Here is a 26,187-nt window from a genome sequence, read left to right on the forward strand (position 1 = left end):
CTCCAACCATTGAGTGGCTTTGTCTTTGAGGAAAAATGGAAATAGCAGCAATTTGTAACTGTCAAGATGCACACCATTGGTCTTCACTGTGTTACATATCCTCAAGAAGGTGGATAGGTGCTGGTTTGGATCTTCCAAGGGGCCTCCTCCATAGGAACAGTTGTTCTGCACCAAGGTGATGAGTTGGAGCTTCAATTCAAAGTTATTTGCATCGACATTTGGGGTAAGGATGCTACTCCCACAATGCCTTGGATTAGCAAGTGTATATGAAGCCAAGACTCTCCTCTGGGGCTGACCATTGTCGTTGGCCACTCCCACTTGTGGATTTGTTGGATTTTCCTCCATTTCCTGGTTTTCTTCTCAACCTCCAAAATGTTTCAGGATCAAAAGGTGTGGATTCATTGATTTTTCCTCCTGATATAAACACAGAACCAGGAACCAAAACTAAGCACTCTATTGCTAGAGTGAAGTTAGTGTTAACTTAAGCAAAAATTCAAACAGTTAGTATGCTTAGTAAAAAGAAAAAGAAAAACTGCTTAATCTAGACCACCACCTTACTTAATCATTGTCAATCTAATCAATACCCAGCAACGGCGCCAAAAACTTGATGTGTATTTTTGGAAAACGAATTCCTAACACACAAAGCTCACCGGCAAGTGCACCGGGTCGCATCAAGTAATAAAACTCACAGGAGTGAGGTCGATCCCACAGGGATTGAAGGATTGAGCAATTTTAGTTTAGTGGTTGATTTAGTCAAGCGAATCAAGAGTTGATTTGAGTGGTTTGTATTCGACAGAAGCTAAATTGCATGAAAATTAAAAGGGAGAGGGACAATTGCAGTAAATTAAAGAGCAGAGAAAGTAAATGTGCTGAATCTTAAAGAGCAAGAAATTAAATGGCAGAAACTTAGAACGCAAGAAATGTAAATTACAGAATCTTAAAGTGCAAGAAATGTAAATGGCTTAAATTGTAAAGGGAATTGGGAAGTGGATTTGCAGAATTTAAACAAGGAAAAGTAAATTTGCATTAATCAGACAAGTAGAAGGTGACTTGAATTGAACCGGATCTAAAATGGAAATGGAAATGTAAATGAACTTGAAAAGCTTTAAACAGAGAATTTAAAATGCAAACTCCAGATCTCAGGACCCAAGAGACTAGATAACCGAGTCTAGATCTCAATGCCTTCCTAGATCCAAATGTAGAATTCAATTGCAAGAAATAGAGAAAAGTAAATAGCAGAATGAGTAGAAGAAGAGACAATGAACAGAAATGTAAATTCAATTATGCAGTAAAGAAAACAGAGAGATCTCAGGATGAGATTGAAACAGAATTCCTTCAATTCTCCAACCCAAGATCCAAGACAAATGTAATTGCAATTGAAAACAAGAAAACTAAGAGGAAGAGAATTCAATTCTCCTACTCCGAAACTCAGAAACTCCAAAAAAACTCAAAACCAAAAGCTCTCCAAAAACTACTCAGCAAAACTAAAAAGAAAAGCTCCCTAAAAACTTAAATCCTAAGCTATTTATACACTTTCTTCAAATGGTCTTCAAGCCTTGAATTGGGCCTTTGCTCTTGATAGAATTGGGTTGATAAATGCCTTAGTTGATTGCTCTTGGAGTTGGAGAAAGATCCATTGTGAACCGGGTTGTAAATCATAAAAGCTTGAGTAAAAGTTTGAGGCAAACTTTTACTCAAACTTTTTATACCAGCTACCCTCCTTTTGCTGATACCAACGTTTGGGCTAAAGTTTGAGGTCAAACTTTTGGCCAAACGTTGATCCCCTCGTGTATATGTGTGGCGCCAACGTTTGCCAAAAAGCTTGAGGCAAACGTTGGCGCAAGCTTTTCTCCTCCAGGGTGTGCAAGTGTGGCGCCAACGTTTGCCAAAAAGCTTGAGGCAAACGTTGGCGCAAGCTTTTCTCCTCCAAGGTGTTGGTTTTGTGATGCCAACGTTTGCCAAAAAGTTTGAGGCAAACGTTGGCTCAAGCTTTTTTCTCCAGGGTGTTTTTAACTCTTCCAAAAGTTTGAGCTAAAGTTTGAGGCAAACTTTGGCTCAAGCTTTTTTTCCTCTGGGGTGTTTTCAATTCTTCCAAAAAGTTTGAGCTAAAGTTTGAGGTAAACTTTGGCTCAAGCTTTTTGTTCTCTCTTGCTCCTAGCCATTCCTTCTTTCTTCAACCTTCTTCAAAACTCTTTTCACCTATCATCAATCAATCAAAACAATCAAAGCTATGCCCCAAATCATGAGATTGTGTTTCTTACATAATATATGACAATTATAGCACAAAATCTCATGAAAGTGCATTAATTCATCCATGGTTGATTGAATCAAAGGAAACATGGAAATCTACCCAATTGGCTTACTTATGGCTTAAGAAAGTGCATAAAATCAATTGAAAACAAAAGAAAAAGACTAGTGAAAATAGGCTAAGATGACTTGTCATCACCTATGTTAATTTAATATTACAAAAAAAATTTTCTTTATCTAACTTGTGCTCTAAGGCACATGTTAAGATAATAAATTAATTTTTTTTAAATGTAAAAGAATTAAATTTTCAATATATTTGTTTTTTATTTGTTAAATAGAAACATTTAAAACATTCTATTAAATATTAATACATGTTAGTTAAACCCAAGAAAAAGTTTACAGTGATTAAGATATAGTCAAGTGGGAGCAGTGGTGATTCCCCTTCGTGGTCTCACTGGAGTTGTGGAATTACCAACACTATTAGTCCAGCTATGGGAATCGAAGCATTCAAGTATGTTACTTGCTGTCTTAACGGGACTGTTCCCTCGACTATGTAACCTTAAAATTCATGACTAAGCTTTTTTTTTAATGACTAAGCTTGATACTAAAGTTTTTAATTTTATGATTATCTGTTTTTTTTTTCGATTGGCAACTGTATCCTTCAGCTCAGCAAGTCAAGAATTAATTCATCGCTGATCGAAATTCCATTTAAGGCCAATGAGTTGCTTCATATACAAGGCAGATTCAAATTCCAACACTTGTTTAAGTAAATTAATAAACTAACCATTAGACTATTTTAAATGTTTTTTGACACAACCATCCCAAGTTTGTTACTATCCTTTTTTCATTATATGGGCTCTTCAAACATTTCTTTTCTGGAAAGAAGCTTCTATAAAGATTTTGGGCCTATCTCCCACTGCATGGCTGTGATTTATTTGTTTATATCTATGTCTTCAGTATAGTGGTTTTTAAGTGCAGTTATTTTTGTTTTCTTGTCTGCTTGGAGATACTGGCAAAATCTTCAAAAACTGATTCTAGGTCAGTATATATATATCACCAGCACTATTTCATGCTCCAGGAAAGCTGAATTTTATTTAAGATAAATCAAATCGATTCAATACCACAATATATATTAACTCAAAGTGGTATAGAGTCTTTTTTTTATGTCTATTTGGGTTCCGATAGAATCAGATTAGGCGGAACACCATGTTATTACCAATGGCATATTAACTTGCATTTCTGAGTAGTAATGCACTGTGTTTAAGCTTTCTATTTTTGTTTCACATCATTTCACATTTTGACTTGTAGGACATGAAAGATATATATTCGGTGAAGTTTGGGGGAAAAATGTTTCCTTATTGTTTACCATCTTTATGTATGTAAAAATGGAGAAGCCTATGATCATCTTTTATATAAATTTATGTGGACTGAGAATGCAGCTTAGCTTTCAAATTTCTCATCTTGGCTTATGCTTATTGGCAGACTAACTCGGACTATGAGCAAGTTAGCACATCCAAATGCTCCCCTTGGATATGGACTATGTTTCTTGAACCTTGCATTTGATGGATTTACAAATGCAACTCAGGATTCCTTAAAAGCAAGGTAATATAAGCAAACCTTATCCCTCAATCTATCTGATTGCTTGTAAACTGCAAAAACTTCCTTGACACCTTTTTTCCCTTCATAATTCACTGACTCTATCAGTTATTTTTTCCATTCTTCCTTGGCTGGCACTACCATTACTACCACTCGCAAATTCATTAACATTGTGGTATCTTCTTTGTTGAGTGGGAAGAAGCTACAAAGACTGCAGAAGATTTAGCCACTTGAGGAGTAACCTTCAGAAAATTTGAATTCACACGGTGGTGTATCTCATATCAGGATTCTCTGTATGACTCTTATTACATGCCTCGGAGATTAACTTAAATAATTTTTAATCGGCTGTATTTTCTTTATTGATATTAACTCAATTTTTGTTACTTAAACCAATGATTATTACAGTTGGGATAATGCGTTATGCTGTTATGTACATATTCAACTTTAAATACACTAAAATCTTTTATGGAAATACAAACTCAAAAAAAATATTTACTTGTGTTATTACTTATTTGTGGTATTAAATTAAATATGTAAAAGATCATTTCTTTAATTCTTTTACAACAGTTAAACTAAAACACAGTCCCCTAAGATAATTGTCTCATAAAGTTCTATGATAACATATGATTGTTGATATGGTCATAATAAATGAGATATAACTCGGTGAAATCCATTACAAACTCGCCCACTTATGAGTTATAACTCGGCGCGGTCCGTTATGAGCCCACCCATTCATGAGCTATAACTCAGTATAATCCGTTATAAGCTCGTCCATTCATGAGTCATAACTCGGTCAAATAAGTGCTTCTACCATAACCGATGATATAACAGTATATGAGAAAGAGACGTTATTCGCCTTTTCATAAACGACCTTAATACCAAAAGCGTAACAGAAAAATAGCCTACAATATAAAGCAAGGTAAAGTGTTCTTTTAAGATCATTCGAACAAGATAATATACTGACTTAAGCTTCGGAGTGCCTTTGCAGGTACACTCCCCCTCCTCTTCATAGCTCGTACTTTCACACCACAACACAAAGAAAAAGCTCGAACTCAAGAGTTGGACGTTCAGCCTCTGAGGACATAACTCGGTTATCACCTCTATTTCGTAAGCAAGATCAATTGGCGCCCACCGTGGGGCCGAAAATATAGAATTTTCTCTTTTGGTCCCATTGTTTTCGCTCGTACTCATGGCTGACGTACCACCTCCTTTACTATCCGAACTCATGCGGATGGTAGCCGAGCTACAACAAGCTAATCAACGAATAACTGACGAAAACCAAATAATGGCTGCTCAAATTGCTGAACTGAACCATGTTCGGATAGAACATAACGACACTCATCACCAGTAGCCAGAGGATAATGAGCATCATTCCCAGCCCTCTCATGTCTCGGAGACTATCCGAGCTGATGTAATTCATCCTGAGGATGAAAAAGAAGAGTTCAATGAACTTGTAGGACCCTTCATGGAAGAAGTGATGAACTTTGAATTGCCAAAGAGATTCACCCTGCCACTAACCCTCACACCTTATGATGGGCTCGGAGACCCGAAGAAATTCCTCAAAAAGTTCTGATCAATAATGATCGTCAACGGTGCATCCGACACTGTTTTATGCCGTTGTTTTCCAAATTATTTAGACGGTCCTGCACTTGATTGGTTGTGTGCTTTGCTTGCAGGTTCTGTTTCACGATTTCAGCAACTGGCCAAGCTGTTTGAAGAACACTTCGCCGGATCCGCAATATATCTGCATGACTCTGACTATCTGAACACTATCAAGCAGGGGAAGAACGAAAGTCTGAAGGACTATATGACTCGCTTCACCAAAGTCGCCATCAGTTTACCCGACCTCCATTTGCACGCAATCAAAAGCGGCCTCCGACCTGGAAAGTTCCAAGAAACTATTGCGGTAGCCAAGCCCAAAACCCTGGCCGAGTTCCGGGAAAAAGCCAAGGGACAAATCGATATCGAGGAGCTCAGACAAGCTCGGAAGTATGATAAAACAAGCTACAGAGACGACAATAAAACTCCAAATAGTAAGAAAGGTTTTAAACTAACCCCTCGTTTTGACTCTTATACGCAGTTTAACACTAAGCGAGAGGATATCATCAAAGAGATTCTAAATTCAAAACTCATGAAGCCACCAAGAAAGGCCGGCACCTACCAAGACACTAAGAACATAGACAAATCCAAATATTGTGCCTTCCACCAGAAGCACGGCCACACCACTAATGACTGTGTAATAGCAAAGGACCTCTTAGAACGCTTAGCTCGGCAAGGCCATCTCAATAAGTACATCGGAAGTCACATCCAAAAACGTTCCACACCTTCCAGGAATGAAGATTCATCAGAACAACAGTACCGAGGAAAAGAGAAGGTAGCGGCGAACAATTATGAAAAGCCACGAGGAGTCATTAATTATATTTCAGGAGGATACGCAAGTGGAGGCTCCTCAAACTCGGCGAGAAAAAGGTCATTCCGAGCAATATGCTCGTTAGAAGGACCACAAAACGAAATAGAAAATCCAACACAACTACCGCAGCTCACATTTACACAAGCAGACTACAACTCTAGTATACAGAACTTGGATGACCCCGTAGTTATAACTCTTCAGTTGGGAGATCTACTGGTAAAAAAAGTACTGCTGGATCCTGGAAGTAGTGCCGACGTTCTATTCTACTCAACATTTCAAAAAATGAAGCTCAGTAACAACATTCTCCAATCAACAGGGGGAGATCTGGTCGGTTTCTCAGGTAAACGGGTCCCAATAATAGGGTCAGTGTGGTTACAAACCACACTGGGTGAGCATCCTCTTTCAAAAACTTGTGATATTCAATATTTAGTAGTAGATTGCTTCAGTCCATATAATATTATCCTTGGCCGCCCTTTCTTAAACAAGTTCGGCGCCATTGTTTCTACAGTTCACCTGTGTGTTAAGTTCCCTTTGCAGGACGATCATGTCGTCACAATCCATGGAGATCATAAGGAAGCTCGGCACTGTTACAACATCGGCATGAAGTTCCAAAATTATTCAAAACAGCAAGTTAACAATGTCGATCTCACACACAATAGCTCAGCATTAGCCGACCTAGATCCAAGAACCGACTTTCGGGAAAGGCCAACTCCGTCCGATGACTTACAGAAGGTCTATTTCAACAATGACGCTAACAAGTTCACTTTTGTAGGTAACTCAATAAGCAAAGAGGAACTAAACGCCGTCACCACCTTCCTACAAAAGCAAGCTGACCTATTTGCATGGAAACCTTCAGATATGCCTGGCATAGACCCACAAATCATCAGCCATAAACTAGCTATAAACTCATCTGCGAGACCTGTGCAGCAAAAGAAAAGAAAACTCGGCGAGGAAAAACGAAAAGCGTCGTTGGAAGAAACACAAAAAGTGATAAGTGCCGAATTCATCAAAGAGATCAGATTTACCACCTGGCTCACCAATGTGGTTATGGTAAGGAAACAAAATGGTAAGTGGCGCATGTGCGTCGATTTTACTAATTTAAACAAAGCATGCCCAAATGATTCGTATCCTTTACCATCCATAGACTCTTTGGTAGATAACGCTTCCGGTTACGCTACCTTAAGTTTCATGGATGCCTATTCAGGGTACAACCAAATACTTATGCATCCCTCTTATCAATGTAAAACAACTTTTATTACTGACTTCGGAAACTACTGTTATAAGGTTATGCCTTTTGGACTAAAGAATGCAGGAGCAACTTACCAACATCTTATGGATAAAGTTTTCGCCAAACAAATCAGCAGAAACATCGAAGTTTATGTTGATGATATGGTCGCCAAAACAAAAGTCGGCAGTAACCATATTGACGACTTAACAGAAATATTCGCCCAGATACGCCATTACAACATGCGCCTGAACCCGAAAAAAAGCGCTTTTGGAGTACAAGGTGGTAAGTTTTTGGGATTTTTATTAACAAACAGGGGCATCGAGGCAAACCCGGACAAATGCCGAGCAGTTTTGGATATGACAAGTCCTAAGACTATAAAAGAAGTACAACGCCTCACAGGAAGGCTTGCTGCATTATCAAGATTTGTACCTTTTTTAGCTTCAAAGTCTAATCCTTTTTTCCAAACAATTAAAAAGAAAAACAAATTTCAGTGGACCGACGATTGCGAAAGAGCTTTTAACACACTAAAAACAACTCTCTCGCAACCGCCGATTCTACAGAAGCCCCTCCAAGGGGAAGATTTATTTCTGTACCTATCAGTTACTGATTGGGCAATAAGCTCGGCTCTTGTCACAGAAAGAAGCAAAATTTAGCAACCAGTCTACTTCGTCAGCAAAACACTCCACCATGCCGAGCTTAATTATCTGAGAATAGAGAAGCTGGCCTTAGCATTAGTCGTCTCAGCACGAAGACTCTGATCGTATTTTCAAAGTCATGTCATCAATGTCAGAACAGATCACCCACTACGACAAGTGCTACACAAGCCCGACATTGCAGGGAGACTTATAAAATAGTCAATCGAACTATCTGAGTTCGACATCAGATATCAGTCCAGAGGGGCAATAAAATCGCAATTTTTAGCCGACTTTATTGCAGAGCTTACAATACCATCAGAAGATAACCACACAAAACAATGGACCTTGTACATAGATGGCTCATCCAACAAAGAAGGATGCGGCGCTGGAATACGACTCGAAGCCGACGATGGTTCCATCCTCGAGCATTCCTTACACCTATCTTTTAAAGCCAGCAATAATCAATCTGAGTATGAAGCCCTGGTCGTAGGACTTCGGCTTTGTTTAGATCTTCAAATCCACACAATCAAGGTATATTGTGACTCCTTGTTGGTTGTTCAATAGGTAAACGACCTGTTTCAAGTAAGAGACCCTCTTCTATCTAAATATTTACTATTAGTCAAAGATTTAATTTCACAATTTAAAAAGTTTGAAATACAACACATACCAAGAGAACAAAACCAAAGAGCCGATATTTTATCCAAGCTCGGCAGTACTCAGTCCGAGATATCTACATTACATCAATTTACTCTAAAATCTCCCAGTGTTGGCCTGACAAAAGTGCTAAGTGTTACTCAGAAAAGTGATTGGCAGACATATTTCATAAATTATTTACAAACATCCAACATTCTAGACAACATTGGGAATGTCAAAAGGTTCCGAAGTCAAGCCACCTTTTTCACATTACTGAACGGAGCCTTATACAGACGAGGATACACTTGCCCTTTACTCAAATGCCTTAGCAGATCCGAAGCCGAAATAGCACTATCGGAGGCACATGAGGGGATCTGCGGAACACACACAGGAGCTCGGAGCCTAGCCTCAAAAATCCTCCGTGCCGGCTTCTTCTGGCCATCACTAAAACAAGACAGTCAAAACAAGGTTAGGACCTGTATAAATTGCCAGAAGCACACCCCAACCATCCACATTCCAGCAGAGGATATGCATCATAGCGATGTCACATGGCCTTTCAACCAATGGGGATTAGACATTCTCGGCCCGTTCCCTACGGCGTCGGGCCAGGTAAAATTTCTTATAGTTGGAATTGACTACTTCTCAAAATGGGTCGAGGCCCAACCTTTAGCTAAAATAACATCACAACAAGTAATATCTTTTGTTTGGAAGAACATTATTTGCCGTTTCGGCATTCCTCGTCATATCATAACTGACAATGGTCGCCAGTTTGCCGATCAGAAATTTTAATCTTTTTTATAGAACCTCAAAATCAAACAACATTTCGCCTCTGTTGAACATCCTCAGACGAATGGACTAGCAGAGGCAGCAAATAAAGTGATCTTGCACGCACTCAAGAAGAAGCTGGGCGACGCAAAAGGGCTATGGGCCGACCTTATACCTGAAGTCCTATGGGAATATAATACAACACCCCAATCATCAACAAAAGAGACGCCGTTCCGACTTGTCTATGGATCTGAAGCAATGATACCACTAGAAATCTCCCAAAGCTCAATTAGGACACAGCTCGGCGAACATGATCAAGCTCGGCGACCCGAGTTAGACATCATTGAAGAGATCCGAGATATAGCCACACTCAGACAACGTGCCGCACAGCAAACATTATCTCGACGCTACAATAAATCGGTCAGAAGCCGAACATTCGAAAAAGGAGACTTGGTCGTTCGAAAGAAAGAGCTCGCGCGACGTCCACCATCGCATGGCAAGCTCGCCGCAAATTGGGAAGGGCCGTATCGAGTCACACAAGTCCTCGGCAATGGAGCATATAAACTAGAAACTCTAAATGGTACAATCCTACCCAACACTTGGAATGTATCTTCCTTAAAGAAATTCTATAGTTAAAACTCAGGGACAGGCTTGTACTCTTTTTCCTACTACCAAGATTTTATCCCTAAAGGGTTTTGCTTGGAGAGGTTTTAATGAGGCTAGCCTACCTGAACCTTTGTATCCAAAGGATTGCCAATATTACTATGTGAATAAAGTCTATTTCACTCTTTCTTATATAACAACTTTCTCACTATATCATTCCTATGATTGCTTTTACAATAAATATCATAAGATACAGATTTATCTATGATTTCAAAAAGACGAGTATCCTCGCCTAATTTCAATCCGAACATTATCGGCAAACTCTAACAGGGATATTCTTAACGGAACATTCCCATCAATTACGCAAAGGCCTAACATTTAAAATCCAAATTGGCCACAAATAAACAACAAGTCAAACAAACTCTATTAGCAGGCTACAAAATAGCAGATAATTATTTAGCAAATATCAATAAGTCTTCGCCAAATCAAAACATCAAAACAGAGACAAACATAAACAGCACTAAAACAATTACAATAATATCTTAAACATTCTCTGCCTCATCCTCGGCAACGCCATCGTCCTCAACCATTTTACCATCTCGGACAATCTTCCCAGGGTCCATCTCAGACAGATCAGCATCAGGCACAAGGAACTTCGCCTGTAAAGACGCCCTCTCGAAATCCTCAACAAACGAATCTAAAATCTCATCACCCTTTTTCTTCTCCATTTCTTTAAGCTTCGCAGTTACCTCAATCAACCGAGCTTCCATGCTCGCCAAGTTAGCCTATTTCTTTTTCAAATCCTCAAAATCTTTAGCATAGTTCTCTTTGGTCTCCTTCAATTGTTTTTCAGTTTCAGCCAACTTATTCTGGAGTTCAGCAACAGCACCTTTAGACTTACTCAACTCTTCTTTCAACAGCAAAACCTCATTCTTCTCCACCAACACCTTTTTATGCTTCAGCTCTTGACTACGACCTAAACTAGCTAACCTCAAACCAATCACCTACAAACCACAACAAAAAATAATAAAATATACAAGTAACTCCCAGCAAACAAAACAACCATAACAAAACATTACCTGCATATACTGACCAACAGCCATTTCGCCAACCTCATTCGCCAACGATACGTCAGCTTCAGACTGACAATGCTCATCGGGAACAGCCATATAGGGATACTCCTTCCCCCATACAGATATACCCTTACTATGTTCGGTCATTTCATGTAGCTTTTTCTGATTCACAACAAAAGTTTGAATCTCCTCTAAAGAAACCCTTTATTCCTTCTCGCTAGTATCCTTGGACACATCGACCACGCTCGATTTCCTCTTCTTTCCAATCACCTTCCTCCGACCCTGACGAGGTTGACTAAATTCTCCAGCTCCACCACCTTTTTCGCGATTGGACGACGACACCTCTTTCTCCAAGTTCTTACTTTTAAAACGCAACCTAAGTGAAGCAGCTGACACCCCCGGATACTTACCACCTGCAAATTCAAAAAGAAAAACAGCAGCTCAGTAAGGCTCAAATACACAAGTAAATCACTAACACATATACACAACTCACCCATATAATCTACCACAGCAGCCCTATTTTCCTCCCACTTTAACAGTTCAAACATGGAGATCAAATCTTTCCGATCAATTTGTTCCACCAAAAACTCAATTATACACACATTTCTCGGAGTTATAACTTCAGCCCCGAGTATATTCTGGGGTTCTGAGCACCACCAAAAGAAAAACCTCTCAGCCAAGAACTCGTCAATATAAAAAGAAAACTCTTTTTCAACATTCCTCACCTTCACATACATCTCCTTAAAGTCCTTGAAAGAAGACTTATATAATTTGAAGATACCAAACCCAGGAGTACTGTTCAGATTAACCCAACCCCCTTTCCAAACTTCTTTAGCTTGAAACAAAGAAAAAAACAAATCTACAGAAGGATCCTCCTCAAGAAATTCCATCAGTATTTCGAAACAACGCAGAAATGCCCAACCATTTGGATGCAATTGTGAAGGAGCACAGTTTAATTGCTTCAAAATTTGACATTCAAACACTGTAAATGGCAGCCTCACTCTCAGTTCTTCCAACACACAACTATGCATATAAAAATACTCAAACCGCTGCCCCCTATGATAAATCCTATCCTCACTACTGCATGGCAGCAACTCCACCTGAACCCCAGACCCTGGCCTCACGATTCTGCCAACATCAACCTCCTTCACAGCCGCATCATCCCGAAACAAAGACACCCGACCCTTCACATCCTCACTAACCCAGTCATAGGACTAATCAATCTCCCTTTTCTTCTCCTTCTCAAACCCCATAACCAAACCCAGAACCAAAAGCAAAAACAAAGAAGGAAGAAGAAGACGAAAAATTACAAAATAAAATAAAAACCATGCATACCTCTTTTACTCATTCTGTTTTCAAAGAAGAAACACCAAGGGTCAGGGATAAGCAACTCAGTTCCCAAACCATTCACTTAACCACATTGTAAAGGTAATTGCTTCCTCAATCACATCAAACGGTGCATTTGCTTTGGGAAAATAAGAGACTTTAATGATCCACTACTCTTTCTCTCTCCTCACCAAAAACAACAACACGACTCCCCACGTCACAAACATGAAGAATTTTTAATGAAGTAAGTTGAACTGGGGGCTCACTCAACAACCTATCTCACCGAGTTATAACTCCTTAATAAGCTCAATCTGCTTCATTAAAAACTTTTCGCAGGCCAAGCTTGGGGGCTGTGATATGGTTATAATAAATGAGATATAACTCGGTGAAATCCGTTACAAACTCGCCCACTTATGAGCTATAACTCGGCGTGGTCCGTTATGAGCCCACCCATTCATGAGCTATAACTCGGTATAATCTGTTATAAGCTCGTCCATTCATGAGTCATAACTCGGTCAAATAAGTGCTTCCACCATAACCGATGATATAACAGTATATGAGAAGAGACGTTATTCGCCTTTTCATAAACGACCTTAATACCAAAAGCGTAACGGAAAAATAGCCTACAATATAAAGCAAGGTAAAGTGTTCTTTTAAGATCATTCGAACAAGATAATATACTGACTTAAGTTTCAGAGTGCCTTTGCAGGTATACTCTCCCTCATCTTTATAGCTCGTACTTTCACACCACAACACAAAGGAAAAGCTCGGACTCAAGAGTTGGACGTTCAGCCTCTGAGGACATAACTCAGTTATCACCTCTATTTCGCAAGCAAGATCAATTGTGTAACTGTAACTTAAATCTAGACTTTGAATTTGTGACACCAAAAAAAAATCTATTGAAAATTGTAAATAATAGTAATTGCAAGTCAATGAAAATACTTAATGAAGGGAACAATTAGATAGAATTAGCTCGTAGCATCACTTTAGAATTCTCAAATGACAAGTATGTTGCTAAAAAGACCCTTTTGTTGGATAGAGAGTGCTGCAGGATTGATTGAAAAAGCACTTTTTTTATACTAAAAGTTAAAAATTTTATCTAAATTTCTCACCCTTGAAATTGCATACTTGCATGGAATTATATGAAGAGCACTACAGATTTTCAAAAAACTCACTAAAAGTGTTGACTGTGTAGTCAAAAAAGTCATAGGTGCAGTTTGCCTTTAATGAAGAAAGTTAAGAGTAAAGGAAGGCGCTTTATTTTGTAGATTGTTCCCTCCTTCTTTATGAGCTAATGCCTTTTTCATATTCATCATTATATTTTGTTATGTAATGCCTTCTGGATTCCACTTCACAACCACCATCAACAGCCATGGAACTAATTAACTCATCAAGCACTCCATGAAGGAAAGCTCTGCAATCTGCATGCAGCATGAATCTGCCACAACACAACACAGGGTCCCTCTATCTTATGTAAGTACATAATTTTGTCTAGAACCCTTTTTTCTTCTTCTGTATGAAAGCACAATGTACATGTCTGTTTTCATGTTCAGAGAGTGAGAGAATTTGTTTATGCCTAATTGGGATTACTTGTTTGAAGAATTCTCTAGATTTGGTTGTGTAAGAAATAGATACAACATTGAGCACACCAAAACCAAAATACCACTCAATTATACTTAAGTTTCGGTACATCAGAAACAAAAAAAAGGGGGAAGATAATTTATTCTATAATCTATGCACACCAAAAACAAACAAATAAGAATCTAGGTTCCAAGTAATTAATGAAAATCCTCTATTACACACTTCTTTTCCCCCTTTTTTTTTGCAACTTTTCTCTTTATGTTTTTGTTCATTATATGTAGTAGGAAAGGCGATATGCCAATGTATACATATGCGCAAGATAACTAATGATAACACACCAGGCTCTGTACATAAAAAAAAGGCAAAATGCTGGATTGGAGAAAAACAAACCCAGAATAATGTGAAAAGAAGACAAACCAAAGAATCACACTCTAAAAGCACACTGATTTTTGGTGCCATTATCTAGGAGGTAACCCTTGAGTGAAGGGAAGGATATTGTTAGATATGTTGAAGATGGCAAGAACATACCATTACATTCTTGCCAAGGGTATGCCTTTCAAAGTTTTAGGGCAGAATAAAATTTAAATGTTTCTCAAACTAGGCAAAGAAGGATGTCAAGGATTTAGAAAGGGGAAAATAACCTATGGATATTGGGATCTAGGATTGTAAACTGTCTAGTAGGGCTCTTTTGCAGGGTGGCGGTTGTGATGGTTGAGCACTTGGGTTGAGAGATGGAGACTCCACTCCTAGTGTTTTCCTTAAGAAGTTCCTTTCCTGAAAGAAGTTCAAGAACAAATGGTTAGTCTAGCTTCAAACTTTGATAAATTGGAATGCATGACAAGAAAAAGGGTAACGACTAATTAGCTAATTGCTCATAGCAAGTATACAGATGAAACTAATTAGGAGGAGATAACAAAATATGCTTCATGGCTATGTATTTAGTCCTTCTGTTCTAGAGTTTAGCTTAATTATGATTTAAGCAATGCATATGTCTGTCTTGTATAATTGCAGATGCTGATATCATCTATCAACTTCCACTCCCTTACATTAAAACCTATCCAACACCACACCTAAATTGCACCGCATTATCATGTTACTGCTGGAATGGATAATTTAATAGCTTTCTCGAAGTCCTGCTTCTGATTCATATTGATTATTGATTTTATAGGAACATTGGTTCAGTGGGGTTTCCAAATATATAATGTTATTAACAGTATATTCATACTTGTTAGTTGTTACTATTACTGTGATAGTATTTCTGTTGGTCTTAAAATTGTTCAATCCCAAGGTGTTTGGGTAACTTACACTTTCCGAAAATTGTGGGCTGGGAATCCCTGCAGCCAAAGATCTGAATATCGGAGTTACTTGAATAGGGGAACCAAACTCCACTCTTGATGAGACAAAAACAGCGCTATCAGTGTTTATTTGTTCTTCTGAATTCAGCAGCATATCTACTATGGAAATATGTATATCTTATTAGCATTTTGGTTCATTAAAATGATAAGGGTATTAATACATGAAGGAGAAAAAGTAATATACTTTAGAAAAATGATAGAATTTTCATTCTTAATAATGAATTATGTTACCTTGATCCAGGGTTGCAGTAACTAGAACACCACTCTCACATCCATCTACTTCTTTCTTATCTTCAATTTGTGTGGTTTTCATTTCAGTTTCTATATCCCGGTGTGAAGAGTGTTCCATAATGTCACCAGCTGAGAGAGGGAGGATAGTTGATCCTGTACTGTATTCAGAACTGGCTGGAGAGTCTTCATACAGATCCATTTGCCTGAATCATATTTAAAAAATATTAGTATTCTTGTTAAGCATACAGGAAATTATATTTTTAAAGTCTTTAAAGTACCTCCAACATGGCTGGCCTCCCTCATTACTACTCAAGTCTTCAACCATATTTTTAAGATCAGCAAGCTTTTAAACCTTGAATCTTGCATTTCGGGTTGTTTGCTTCTTTGGTTCGGTTCAAAAACTCTTGAAGAACCTAGCACCAATCCAAAGTAGTGTCACTTGAACTCTACAAAGTAATGGCATTTCTCATATCTGCTCAAGAATGACAGTTACTTCAGACTTCTTAAAGGCAAGGTCAACTTCCTTTAATGATTCATGTCTCTTGCCATCTTCATGACTAGAGAAATTGCAGATGTTCTGGAAAGTATATGAATATGAAATGCCTAGTACTTTACAGTTACATTTTGATGCTACAAATGTGACTTCTATGATTCTGCTTTGGTTCTGTTGATGCTGAACTTTTATTAGAGACTAGAAATATGTTGTCTCTACTAGAGGCTGTTCTCATGAAACCAACTACATATTTCAATTTTGACAAAAACATAACGTGCTCAATGCTCAAAATCAAAACAATACAGGCCAAGAGATTATGGAGGTTCACCTTCCACGTGTTTTCAAGACTTTGGTCCATGTCCTCTGTATCAATATTTTGAGCTAGTGAGCTAAGCAACTCTGCTTGTTGCATTAATGCATCTATTTTTGGGTCATCCCTTTTTAGGAATGTTCCTTGAGTTTTATTATTTTGAGCTGCAAAGGCATAATAAACCAGTTTAATATTAGAATAGGAGGATGGCCAAAGTTCCGTTTGCTGAACATCTTAACTGCAACTTGTTTTATGCTTTAGGTTTCAAAATTTGAGAATCATGTTATGTATGTAACTAATAAAATTCAATTTGGAGATAGTTCCCAGAACTACTAAACTTGGCATTGCAAATTTGAAGCTCGTCTAGCAAATTGTTTATGTTTTATGAGTTTTGAGCTAATAATGCGAACGGTGTCCTTGGATGCTGATTTATCGAAGTTCCATTTCGCAAATGTGATCTATCTCCAAACTTGATCTTCCCTCCATCATCTGTGATATGAGCCCTCCTGCATTACAATAGGAGAATATTTTAGCATCATTCTTTGTAAATTTGTGTATTGGGATTCATAAACCGTACTTTACCTCATTTTCTTGATAGATATAGCAGATTCTGATGTTGCATCTGTATTATAAGCATGTTGGAAAACAATTTTCTTGTTATTTGAATTGATGTGTGATGAAATGCTGTTCTCTTTAGCTAAAGCTTCATATTTTTGCCTCTTTCTGCAGAGCATAGAGAAGCGATTTTTCACAGCATTATCCGTTCTGCATACAAAGCATGATCAATAAGATTTGAATGTTCACACAATTTCCATTCTGAATGTGCATGAAGAGGAGAATGACTTTTGTTACCTTCCTGAAACCACTTTCGTTATTTCTGTCCATCTGTTGCCATATAATTTTTGAGCCTGCAAAGAAAATTGCAGGAAATTAAAGCCACAAATCAGATTTACTGAAATATGGATAGACTAGAGTAGCAAATCAAGCTTGTTCTGTAGACTTTTTCATTGAAATCCAAGTTCTTAAAGTTGTGTAGATTCCTAATCTTATACAATAAAGTAAGCTTGTTAAACTCCAATGGAAAATCTAACTTTTGGAGAGAGGAAGCATGGATATACCTCACATAAGAGCATGTCTTCCTCTGGTGACCATCCACCTTTCTTGAAATCAGAATTCAAGTAAGTGTACCATCTGATATTTTATTAGTTACTTAAGAATCAGATTGGTAACAACAATAATAATAACAACAACAACAAAGCAGAAGATCAAGGAAATTCAAAATACACAATAAGCATTTCAAAATCTCCACCTTCTTCTGCACTGTCTTGTCGTTTTGTCCTTGAATTTAGAAGCAATAATTGCCCAAATGCATATAGTTTTTTGGCAATAACAAGAACTCATTTTAATGTTACTTCAAGGAAGGAAAGAAGCAAAAACAATGGTAACCCAGGAGAGGAAGAATTAGTACTTTTCAGTTCCATGGATACCAATCTGCTCTCTCAGTATATCATCTTCCTGAAACTCACATAACCAAGCATAAGACAATATTCAAATGCAAATGGATTCATAAGTAGACAAAGAACTATTATTAAACAATAAAAAAAAATGCAATAGAGAGAATAAGTTTTTACCTCGAGTCCAAGTTACAATGTGACCCTTCTTCTTAGATTCTCTGTTACACTGTTCTTCCTGTTTCTTCATGTCTTTGATTTGTCTCTCAAAGGTGTTTTTCTATTGAGGTGGCTCTCTTACTTGCATGCTAAAACCAAACGCTCCACCTCTGTAAAATAATATAAAAGCTATTATGGTTTGTGGATGAAAAAAAATGAAAAAAGGGGGCAAAAAAAGAAGGTGGAACCACTTCTTCTTTCTCTTTCATTGGCCTTTACCTATAACAAGCATAAATTCCATTTCCAAAAGACATTACCAAAAGGTACTCAACTGAAAAATATAATAATTAAAAAAAGGAGTATTACCCTCTAAAAAAATTGCCTCGGATACTAACTTTTCAGACACCCTCCTTTTGATCTCAGTCTCTATATTCTGTAGTCAAAGAAGAACAGAAGAGAACTGAACACAATCCAATGCTCAAACCAGAGATGCCAGAATAACATTAAATGAAGAAAAATAGAAAATGGGCAGTGAATAATACAAAAGTGGATTGTCAAATGGTAAATGGGATTGGATCAAAATCTTGAATTTCTCCAAACCCAAATAAGTACCAACTACCAACCAATTTATTTGATGTTGTGCTAATGTGTAACTAATAATCCAGAAAAAAGTGCTGGATCTGTAACACCCTCACTATCAGAAATCACGCTTCCGGCTGCGCTACTCTGATAGCAAGAAGTATTACGACTACTTTACATACTAAATATTAAAATAGGAGCCTGTGACTCGACACTGTATCGCTGATTTCTTTAAAAACCGGAAATAAATACTTTATCTTAATAAAAACACAAGCAGGCATAGATTCATATACAAGACTCCTTACCTAATATCTCATAATATAATATACATATAAAACATACAACTCCTATCCCTCTTACAAACTTGTAATAACAAAGACGAGGGAAGAAAATAATCTAATTAACACAACAACATATAAACCAAACGCAGTATAACTCTTCTTAATGCTTCTTCATCCGGTTCCTAAAAAGGTAAAGCTGTAGGGGGTGAGAACCTAATCACATGGTCTCACCACGGAGTTTCAAAGTTGTCATAAGAAGATATTTAATAAGAAAACTGTTTTCAAACTCGGTGATTATCATTGCCTTATGAATCTTTTAAAAACCAGTAGGTAATCGTTCAAAACCTTTTAGAGAAACAATGTTTAATCTTTTAGAAATCCGAAACCTTTCCTTTCTTATAAGAAAATCTCAATCAGAAACCAACCACGCAATCAAACAACAATTATTAATTCAGCACCAAAGTTCATTCTCAAATGTAGCACGCCAGGACAAACACAGGCAAGACAGACAAGGAAAGCACAAGTAGGTAGCAGTTACAGCAAATAGGTCAAGTAGCAGTTAAGAACAGTTTAGCAATTAGGCAAACCAAAATAAGTTCAAAACCAAGCAAAGCATACAAATGCACATTATGCATGCCTGTCTTATAGCTGATAAGGCTCATCTGTCGGTTATCCAGCCAACCCGACAAGTCTGAATTGTCCTTAGACTGTCTCCCGACGTGCATCCCCAAGAGTCTATGCATAGCTTTTTCTCAAATAATCAATATTGCTCAATGGGAGTAACATTCCCAGGAATTTATATAGTGCCCGGTCACACTTACGTCGTAGGGTCAATAGAGTATCGAGTTTTCAACCTGGTACACATGGTGGCAAGCCACGACACTTAATCCAGAAAACCTCGTATCTCAAATATTTCAAATTCATAAGCCATATGAATAATTCAAAGATCATATCTCAACATTCTCAACATCATAATCATTCATCAATCCAAATCTCATTTCCAAATTCATTCAAAAACTGTATTTCAAAGAAAATCCTCATCATCCTTCTTTCCATCTCGTTCATTAACAATCCCAATTCAAAACATAATTCTTTCTTTGATGAATAAATCAATCTTAAAACATATAATGTTTAAAAACAAATCTTTTTAATTAATTACTTCAAATGAAACTTCTAATTTTATAAAATTTCGGCAGCATCTCCTCTAAAACTCGGACGCTGCCACCTTCCCATCCAAACATTCCTCAAACCCTTTCTCAACCATTTCCAAATTTCAATCATTTTCCAAAATTCAACCAATTCTAACATCAAGTTGTTTTCAAATCCAACCATTTCCAATAATAAATCTTTTTCAAAATTAAACCAGCTCAAATATTAAATCATTTATAAAATCAAAGTAATTCAAAGTTAAACCGCTTCCAAAATTAATTCATTTTCATATCTCAAATCATTTCCAAAGCTCATTCATTTATATTATCAAATCAACTTCAAAACCCAGGAAAAACCACTTTTCATAATAATCAACTAAATAACTTTTCAAACTAATTCTCTTTCAACAATCACACACCACTAAAGCAATCAAGCAATCAGTCATTCAGAGCAAACAACCATGTTCATAGGATAATCATAAACATATGTTTCTCACATTAATATCTATTTATAACAACTCTATAAGATAAAATAGATTTTAAGAAAACCCCTACCTCGACTAGTCGAAACTCGAAAACTCTAGAACGCCTCACAAACTCGTTCTTCCCCTGGCCCGCAGCAGCGGCAACCATAACCACAGCTCCATACCTCCAGCAACTACGGCAACTCTAATCACAACATGTAATAACCGAAACTCAATCATATAATAAATAACGCCGCAAAACCTCAGCTAAAATAACATAACAATGACAAAAGGACTTTTCGAAGCAAAAGGGCTTACCGCAACTAAGAAGAAACTAGACCAAGTAGCAGCAGTCCGGCGGTGGTTCCGGCGATCACTCCCAGTGGCAAAAACTGCGACGAGGAGCTCCGGTAGCAACGGCAGTGGCAGCATCACGGTAACCACCCACCACCATCACGTTCTTCTCTGCGCCCGCGAGCCCCCTTCTCTCTCTTCGCGTTCTGTTCGACGGCGACCCTTAGCTTCGACGGCGGCAATAGCTTCAGACGGCTTCCTCTCCTGGTCGTGGTTGTAGGTTCGGTGGCAGAGGGTTCTTCAACGGCGGCGACACAAGCTCTCTCACTCCCCTCGCGTCGCGTCGTTCCCTTCTCTCAGCAGCGGCGTCGACGGAAGCTTTGCGGTGATGGGACAGGCTGGACAAGCTTGACGGTGGGCTTAATGGTGGCGCCGCGGACAAGCTCTTCTCCTCGGGTCACCCTTCTCCCCGTTCTCTCACTCCCTGTTCCCTCTTCTCTCTTCCCTTTTTTTTCTTTCTTTCTTTCTTTCTTTCTCTCTTAATCTATCTCTCTCCGTATATGTGTGGGTGTGTTTGTGTGGAGTGTTACTATATACAATGAATAATGATAATAGTTAATTTGATAAAATGAATGATGATAATAGTTAATTAAATCAACGATACTGAACGCGGTTAACGAAGCCCATTTTAAAAGCTACATTTAATTTTTATATAGCTATCAGATTTGAGGGGGAGGGGAGTAGGGTTTGATTAAGGTTAGTGAGTTTTAATTTAGAGATTTAGAGTTAGTAAATTAGGATGATAGAATAATTGAAAAGCAAATTTTAATCCAATAATAATATCTATAAAAAAATACTATTCGATTATCAACTTAAAATTTATTTTTAAATAAATATTCTAATTCAATAATTAGAGGTAATAAAAATTAATTTTCTTTATACTCATAAAATAAAGTTAAAAATTTAATTATTCAACTTAAAGTATATAAAATTCTTATTATTATCCAATTATTAAATTTCTAAATTATAAATAAAAAATTACTTAATTTATATATAAAATTTCTTAAAATATAATCTTAACTAAATATAATTAATCATAAGCAAATTTATTATTTTATAATTATTAAATTTTATAATTTAAATATAAAAAATTATTTAATAATTATAAAATTAGATAAAATTTTAATTTAATTATCAAAACTTGATTTAGTTAGTTTTAATAAAATAATTTTTAAAATTAAAATCTTTAATAAATAAATAAATTAAAATTAACTCGTAATAAAACTTTTCAAAAGTTTTGGGTCTTACAGGATTTAAACAAATTTCAGAAACTTTGGAGGATACACAAATGAGGTGAAAATAAGGGTAGCCGGGTAGGTTCAAACTCAAAAATTTGTTAGGTAGACACAAAATAAAATTGTACCTCAACTATATGAAATTTTGTGCCGTTTGTTGTGCAGTTGTGATACCATCTGAGTTAAACTAAAAGAAAAAAAAAATCTGGTAAGAACCAATCAAAGTGAACAACAACACTGTGGAGTAGTGTTGGAAGTTGGAACTGAACCAAAGACTTTAAGACCAAAGTAGTAAGATTGATCTGTCTCATATCATATTTCAACAATGTTTTCGTTCTCTCTCCAACTTTTCAAAACGGTCACGCAGCTTATGAGTTTATTATGAGTTGGGTGGTTCTCTTTTCTTGCAAGAAAGAATCAGAGGGAGAGAAAACATAAAGTCATAAACTAATAGGAGCAAGCGAGCAGGATTAATTAATGAATATAGTTTAACTTAGGTTAGTGTGCGGGTATAAGGGGAAGTTTGTAACGCTGAATTCCATGAGATGAGAGGGTCCTGCAATGTGACTTGTGCAGTGTCAAGTGTCTAGTGTGCACAGTGCAGTTTATATAATAATAATGCCCCACTTTCACAGCTTGCACCTATGTAACACAACCATGTGTGATCAAATCATATGTATGTATAATCTAAGTTATCTTAGTTAATTATATATGCATATGCATTGGAGTATATCGTAAGGTTATTTTAATATGATTTATTATTTATAATACTATGATTCAAAATAAGTATTAAGTCCAAGAAATCTGAGTGAGGGTTGATACTAATGTAAATTTTTATAGTAAAAATGTTAAGGGTATATATAATACTAACATCATGTACAACAGCTACAGCTGCATGCATACATAATTACTTGGCTATATGAATTTTGAAATTTTGTGAATTTTAAGGTGACATGAGACTCTGCGTGACACTTAACAATCTAGGCTACGCCGCCCACTCTTTTGCATTGAAATTTTAATGGTTCATGACTTCATGTGTCTTATTCATCTTTTCATTATGTTCATGCCAAATGTACAATCACAACCTCGTGCATGATTTTCATTTCTTCTATTGAATTTAATTCCATAGTCATAGAAAATATGGAGTATGCTTTTTTTATTGTTTTATAATTGATTTTGTTAAAATAAATTTTAGTCAAGATTAGTCACCAAAAAAATTTAAAGTCACCAAAAAATTTTAGTCAAGATTGATTATGAAACATAAAGTGATTTATGTTTAATAACTTAAATTTTGCTAAAATTGATATGATTTGGATCTTGTAATAATAGTTGTAGATCATATTTTTAAATTTTTGGAGATTTTTTTAAAATAAATAAATTAAATTATTTTAAGTTATTTATATTTTTATATTATATTATTGTAAACAAAATAGGTATACATATATTTGTATATAATATAAATAAAATAAGTAAAAATAATATCACTTATCTCGTTTATAATATAAGTAAAATATATAAATATCTATTCCATTTATAGATAAAAAAATTGGATCATTTGAACAACTAAAAAAATTATTTACAGTATATTTTGAATTGATTTAAAAAGTAAAATCAATAAATTTATTATTTATATTATATTAATTTGATTTTTATTTCAATCTAATAATTTATTTTTTCTAATAATTGTGATTTTCATTTATCAATTTAAGTTTAGTTATTAATCCAATTAGATTCAATTTAATTACCAAAATAATAAACCTGATTTGCATCAGCCCTAAAATATTTACAAATTAACCTGTACTTGAAATCACGTTTTGTAAGTTATTTAATTTTGGATAAACTATTATTTTTATCCACTAATATTCGAAACAATAACAAACTTAATAATTTTGTAGAGTTAATATTCAAAATCGTCCCTGAAAGATACCTTATTCTCCATATGAGTCCTCGAATGATAAAGTTAATCAAAATCGTCCCCGAAAGATGACGGACATGACCACGTTAGTCCTTCCGTCAATTCGTCCGCTGAGCTGGCTAACGTTGGGTGACGTGTGCCGTTAAGTGCGGCACAGTAACAAAACGACGCCGTTTTGAATCAATGGCCTCTAGGAGCTGAGACGACGTCGTTTGGTGTCCAGGAGAGATTCAAAACGTTGTAACCCATCACCCCCTCTAGCAACAAGCATCTCACTCTGTTTCGCTCCAAAACTTGTCGTCTCCGTCAAGGTATGCCCTAAGCCTTACCGAACACTTGAAGCAGGCTATCAACCTTCGTCAGCGTAGGAAGACCGATAGCCTGGAAGAAGTATCGGTACTGAATACAGAGGTGATCGTCTCCTGGAGTAACATTGATAGCGGAGGAAACCATCTCGATTTTTATAGGTAAGGATGAATCGTTTTTCTTGTTTATTGAGTTATTATGTGGAGTTGATGTCTTGGTAGTGGCGTGAGTCATAGGTTCATCTGATGGTGGGTAGGGTTTGGGGTGAGTAAGAGTTTGCATGACTGTTGTTGTATGATATGAGTGGGTTGAAATGGTTTGTTGTTACTCGCATTTGTGATGATTTGTTAGGTAGGGTTCTTCCATTTTAGTGATGGTTCTACTGGGTTGTTGCATGTTTGTTTTGGGGTTAGGGTTTGTTTTGGTATGTTTTATTTTGTCTGATAATGGTATTATTGTCTCTGTTATTATAGATGGAGGGTCCTCCCATGACTTTTGTCTTTCACCATGGTGGAATGTTTAAAAACTCTGTTGAGGGAGATATGATATATGAACTCAACACCACCGAAGTCTTGATGGGTGTTGATAGAGACACACTTGATGTGTTCTTTGTGAGGGGCTACTATAAGGAGTTGGGATACATTGAAGCTGGAAACTGTTAGTGGAAAGCTCCTGGAGTGTCCCTCTTTTCTGGTTTGAGAAGCTTAGTTACAGATACAGATTTGGTTGCAATGTGTAAAGATTGTAGGAGAAACCAAAATGTGATAAATATTTACCTTGAGCACTGTATTTCACAGCCATGTATAGTAGACAACATGGTTGAGGGTGTGTTGGCAATGTGGAAGCAGAAAGTAGCAAGTAACAGAAGTCTTCCCAAGCAAAGACTAGCCATTCTGAACCTGGCAAGATGGCCACCACTAGACACTCTGAGTCTAAGAAACAAAACCATGTGCCCACTAAGTCAATTCCACAGCCCATCTCTCAGCCCAACAAGCCAACTATGAAGCCCAACTCTCAGCCCAATAAACCAGCAAAGAGGCCCAATTCTCAGCCCACTATGAAGGCCCACAATCCCAGCCAGGCCACAACGTAACGCAGCCCATGAAGGTTCCTTCACAGCCCATGAAATCCCACTCTCAGCCCAAGAAGGTCACCCGTCAGGGCAGTGCAGTTTCACCTCAACCCAATACACCATCTGAGACAGCCAAGAAGTCACAAGGGAATAGTAATAAGAATAAAGACGGTGGCAGTGGCTGTAGACTGACCAGATTTGGGAGGCATGTGAAAGAAGTTCCCATCCAGAAAGAAGACAGTGACTCTCATGACTCATATGAGAGTACTGAAGATGAATTGTATAAGCCTCCTAAAGTTGTAGGAGACAACCTGTATAACAGTGAGAAAGATACTGAGACTGACAACAGGAATAGTAGTGGAAGAAAGGACTCCAAATTTGAAGTAAGAGAGAAGCATAGGCCTCCTAAGACAAGATTAAGAGACAAAGAAATAGAAACTGATGACTCTAGCTATGAGGGTTCTGAGGACGAACAAAGCTCTGATTCTGGTATGCTTACTTCCTTAGGGTTAGTGGTTACTTAATTTATTTGGCATTTGTGGTCTGGTTACCTTATGTGCTAATTTTTTTTGGCAGATGTAGATGAGGATGATGATGACCTTGAAGGAGACTCAGATGCTGACTCATGGCATTAAGAAGATTCTGGTAAATAGTTGGAGTCTGATGAGGAATCACCAACAGTATACCCTCAATTTAATGAGAAAACTAAGTTTGGGTAACTGAAATTTGAGGTTAGT

At 37.0% G+C, this 26,187-nt stretch overlaps 3 protein-coding genes across 8 annotated transcripts; 1 reads left to right on the forward strand and 2 right to left on the reverse strand.

Moving 5' to 3' along the window:
• The first annotated feature begins 5,422 nt into the window (after positions 1 to 5,422).
• LOC148573421 (uncharacterized) lies at positions 5,423 to 8,134 on the forward strand. Its single transcript, XM_088505767.1, has one exon. It carries the CDS (start codon positions 5,423 to 5,425, stop codon positions 8,132 to 8,134), a length of 2,712 nt encoding a protein of 903 aa, XP_088361893.1.
• Positions 8,135 to 14,493: 6,359 nt separating this feature from the next.
• LOC107625164 (transcription factor MYB88-like) lies at positions 14,494 to 16,642 on the reverse strand. 5 transcript variants are annotated; one of them, XM_088505159.1, is made up of 5 exons: positions 16,505 to 16,642; positions 15,962 to 16,096; positions 15,684 to 15,886; positions 15,403 to 15,548; positions 14,494 to 14,871 (listed from the first exon to the last, which is right to left on the reverse strand). In XM_088505159.1, the coding sequence occupies exons 2-5, from the start codon at positions 16,006 to 16,008 to the stop codon at positions 14,755 to 14,757; spliced, it is 513 nt and encodes a 170-aa protein (XP_088361285.1). In that variant the 5' UTR covers positions 16,009 to 16,096; positions 16,505 to 16,642; the 3' UTR covers positions 14,494 to 14,754. The 5 variants fall into 5 exon arrangements, with proteins under 5 accessions (XP_088361285.1, XP_088361283.1, XP_088361286.1 ...); XM_088505157.1 differs by having other exon boundaries at positions 15,403 to 15,551; XM_088505160.1 differs by having other exon boundaries at positions 15,962 to 16,155; positions 16,505 to 16,641.
• LOC148573422 (transcription factor MYB88-like) lies at positions 16,511 to 21,428 on the reverse strand. 2 transcript variants are annotated; one of them, XM_088505161.1, is made up of 11 exons: positions 20,887 to 21,424; positions 20,660 to 20,773; positions 19,594 to 19,810; positions 18,463 to 18,529; positions 18,118 to 18,266; positions 17,796 to 18,001; positions 17,605 to 17,677; positions 17,339 to 17,394; positions 17,069 to 17,251; positions 16,825 to 16,992; positions 16,511 to 16,650 (listed from the first exon to the last, which is right to left on the reverse strand). In XM_088505161.1, exons 6-10 carry the CDS (start codon positions 17,885 to 17,887, stop codon positions 16,869 to 16,871), a joined length of 528 nt encoding a protein of 175 aa, XP_088361287.1. In that variant the 5' UTR covers positions 17,888 to 18,001; positions 18,118 to 18,266; positions 18,463 to 18,529; positions 19,594 to 19,810; positions 20,660 to 20,773; positions 20,887 to 21,424; the 3' UTR covers positions 16,511 to 16,650; positions 16,825 to 16,868. The 2 variants fall into 2 exon arrangements, with proteins under 2 accessions (XP_088361287.1, XP_088361288.1); XM_088505162.1 differs by lacking the exon at positions 19,594 to 19,810 and having other exon boundaries at positions 20,887 to 21,428.
• Positions 21,429 to 26,187: the final 4,759 nt, after the last annotated feature.

Source organism: Arachis ipaensis, chromosome B2 (genome assembly GCF_059453495.1).
Source record: "Arachis ipaensis isolate K30076 ecotype BB chromosome B2, ASM5945349v1, whole genome shotgun sequence".
NCBI classification, from domain to species: Eukaryota; Viridiplantae; Streptophyta; class Magnoliopsida; order Fabales; family Fabaceae; genus Arachis; species Arachis ipaensis.

What these genes read in the sequence shown, in the direction of transcription:
- LOC148573421 (XM_088505767.1), top strand. Translation starts at nt 5,423, where the DNA reads ATGATCGTCAACGGTGCATCCGACACTGTTTTATGCCGTTGTTTTCCA.
- LOC107625164 (XM_088505157.1), bottom strand. Translation starts at nt 16,008, where the DNA reads ATGGTTGAAGACTTGAGTAGTAATGAGGGAGGCCAGCCATGTTGGAG. An exon ending in GGAGGCCAGCCATGTTGGAG is followed by an intron (nt 15,887 to 15,961) that starts GTACTTTAAAGA and finishes AATATGATTCAG; the next exon opens with GCAAATGGATCTGTATGAAG. An exon ending in TACTGCAACCCTGGATCAAG is followed by an intron (nt 15,552 to 15,683) that starts GTAACATAATTC and finishes ATATTTCCATAG; the next exon opens with TAGATATGCTGCTGAATTCA.
- LOC148573422 (XM_088505162.1), bottom strand. Translation starts at nt 17,887, where the DNA reads ATGAGTTCTTGTTATTGCCAAAAAACTATATGCATTTGGGCAATTATT. An exon ending in ACAAGACAGTGCAGAAGAAG is followed by an intron (nt 17,678 to 17,795) that starts GTGGAGATTTTG and finishes ATAAAATATCAG; the next exon opens with ATGGTACACTTACTTGAATT. An exon ending in ATATCTATCAAGAAAATGAG is followed by an intron (nt 16,993 to 17,068) that starts GTAAAGTACGGT and finishes ATTGTAATGCAG; the next exon opens with GAGGGCTCATATCACAGATG.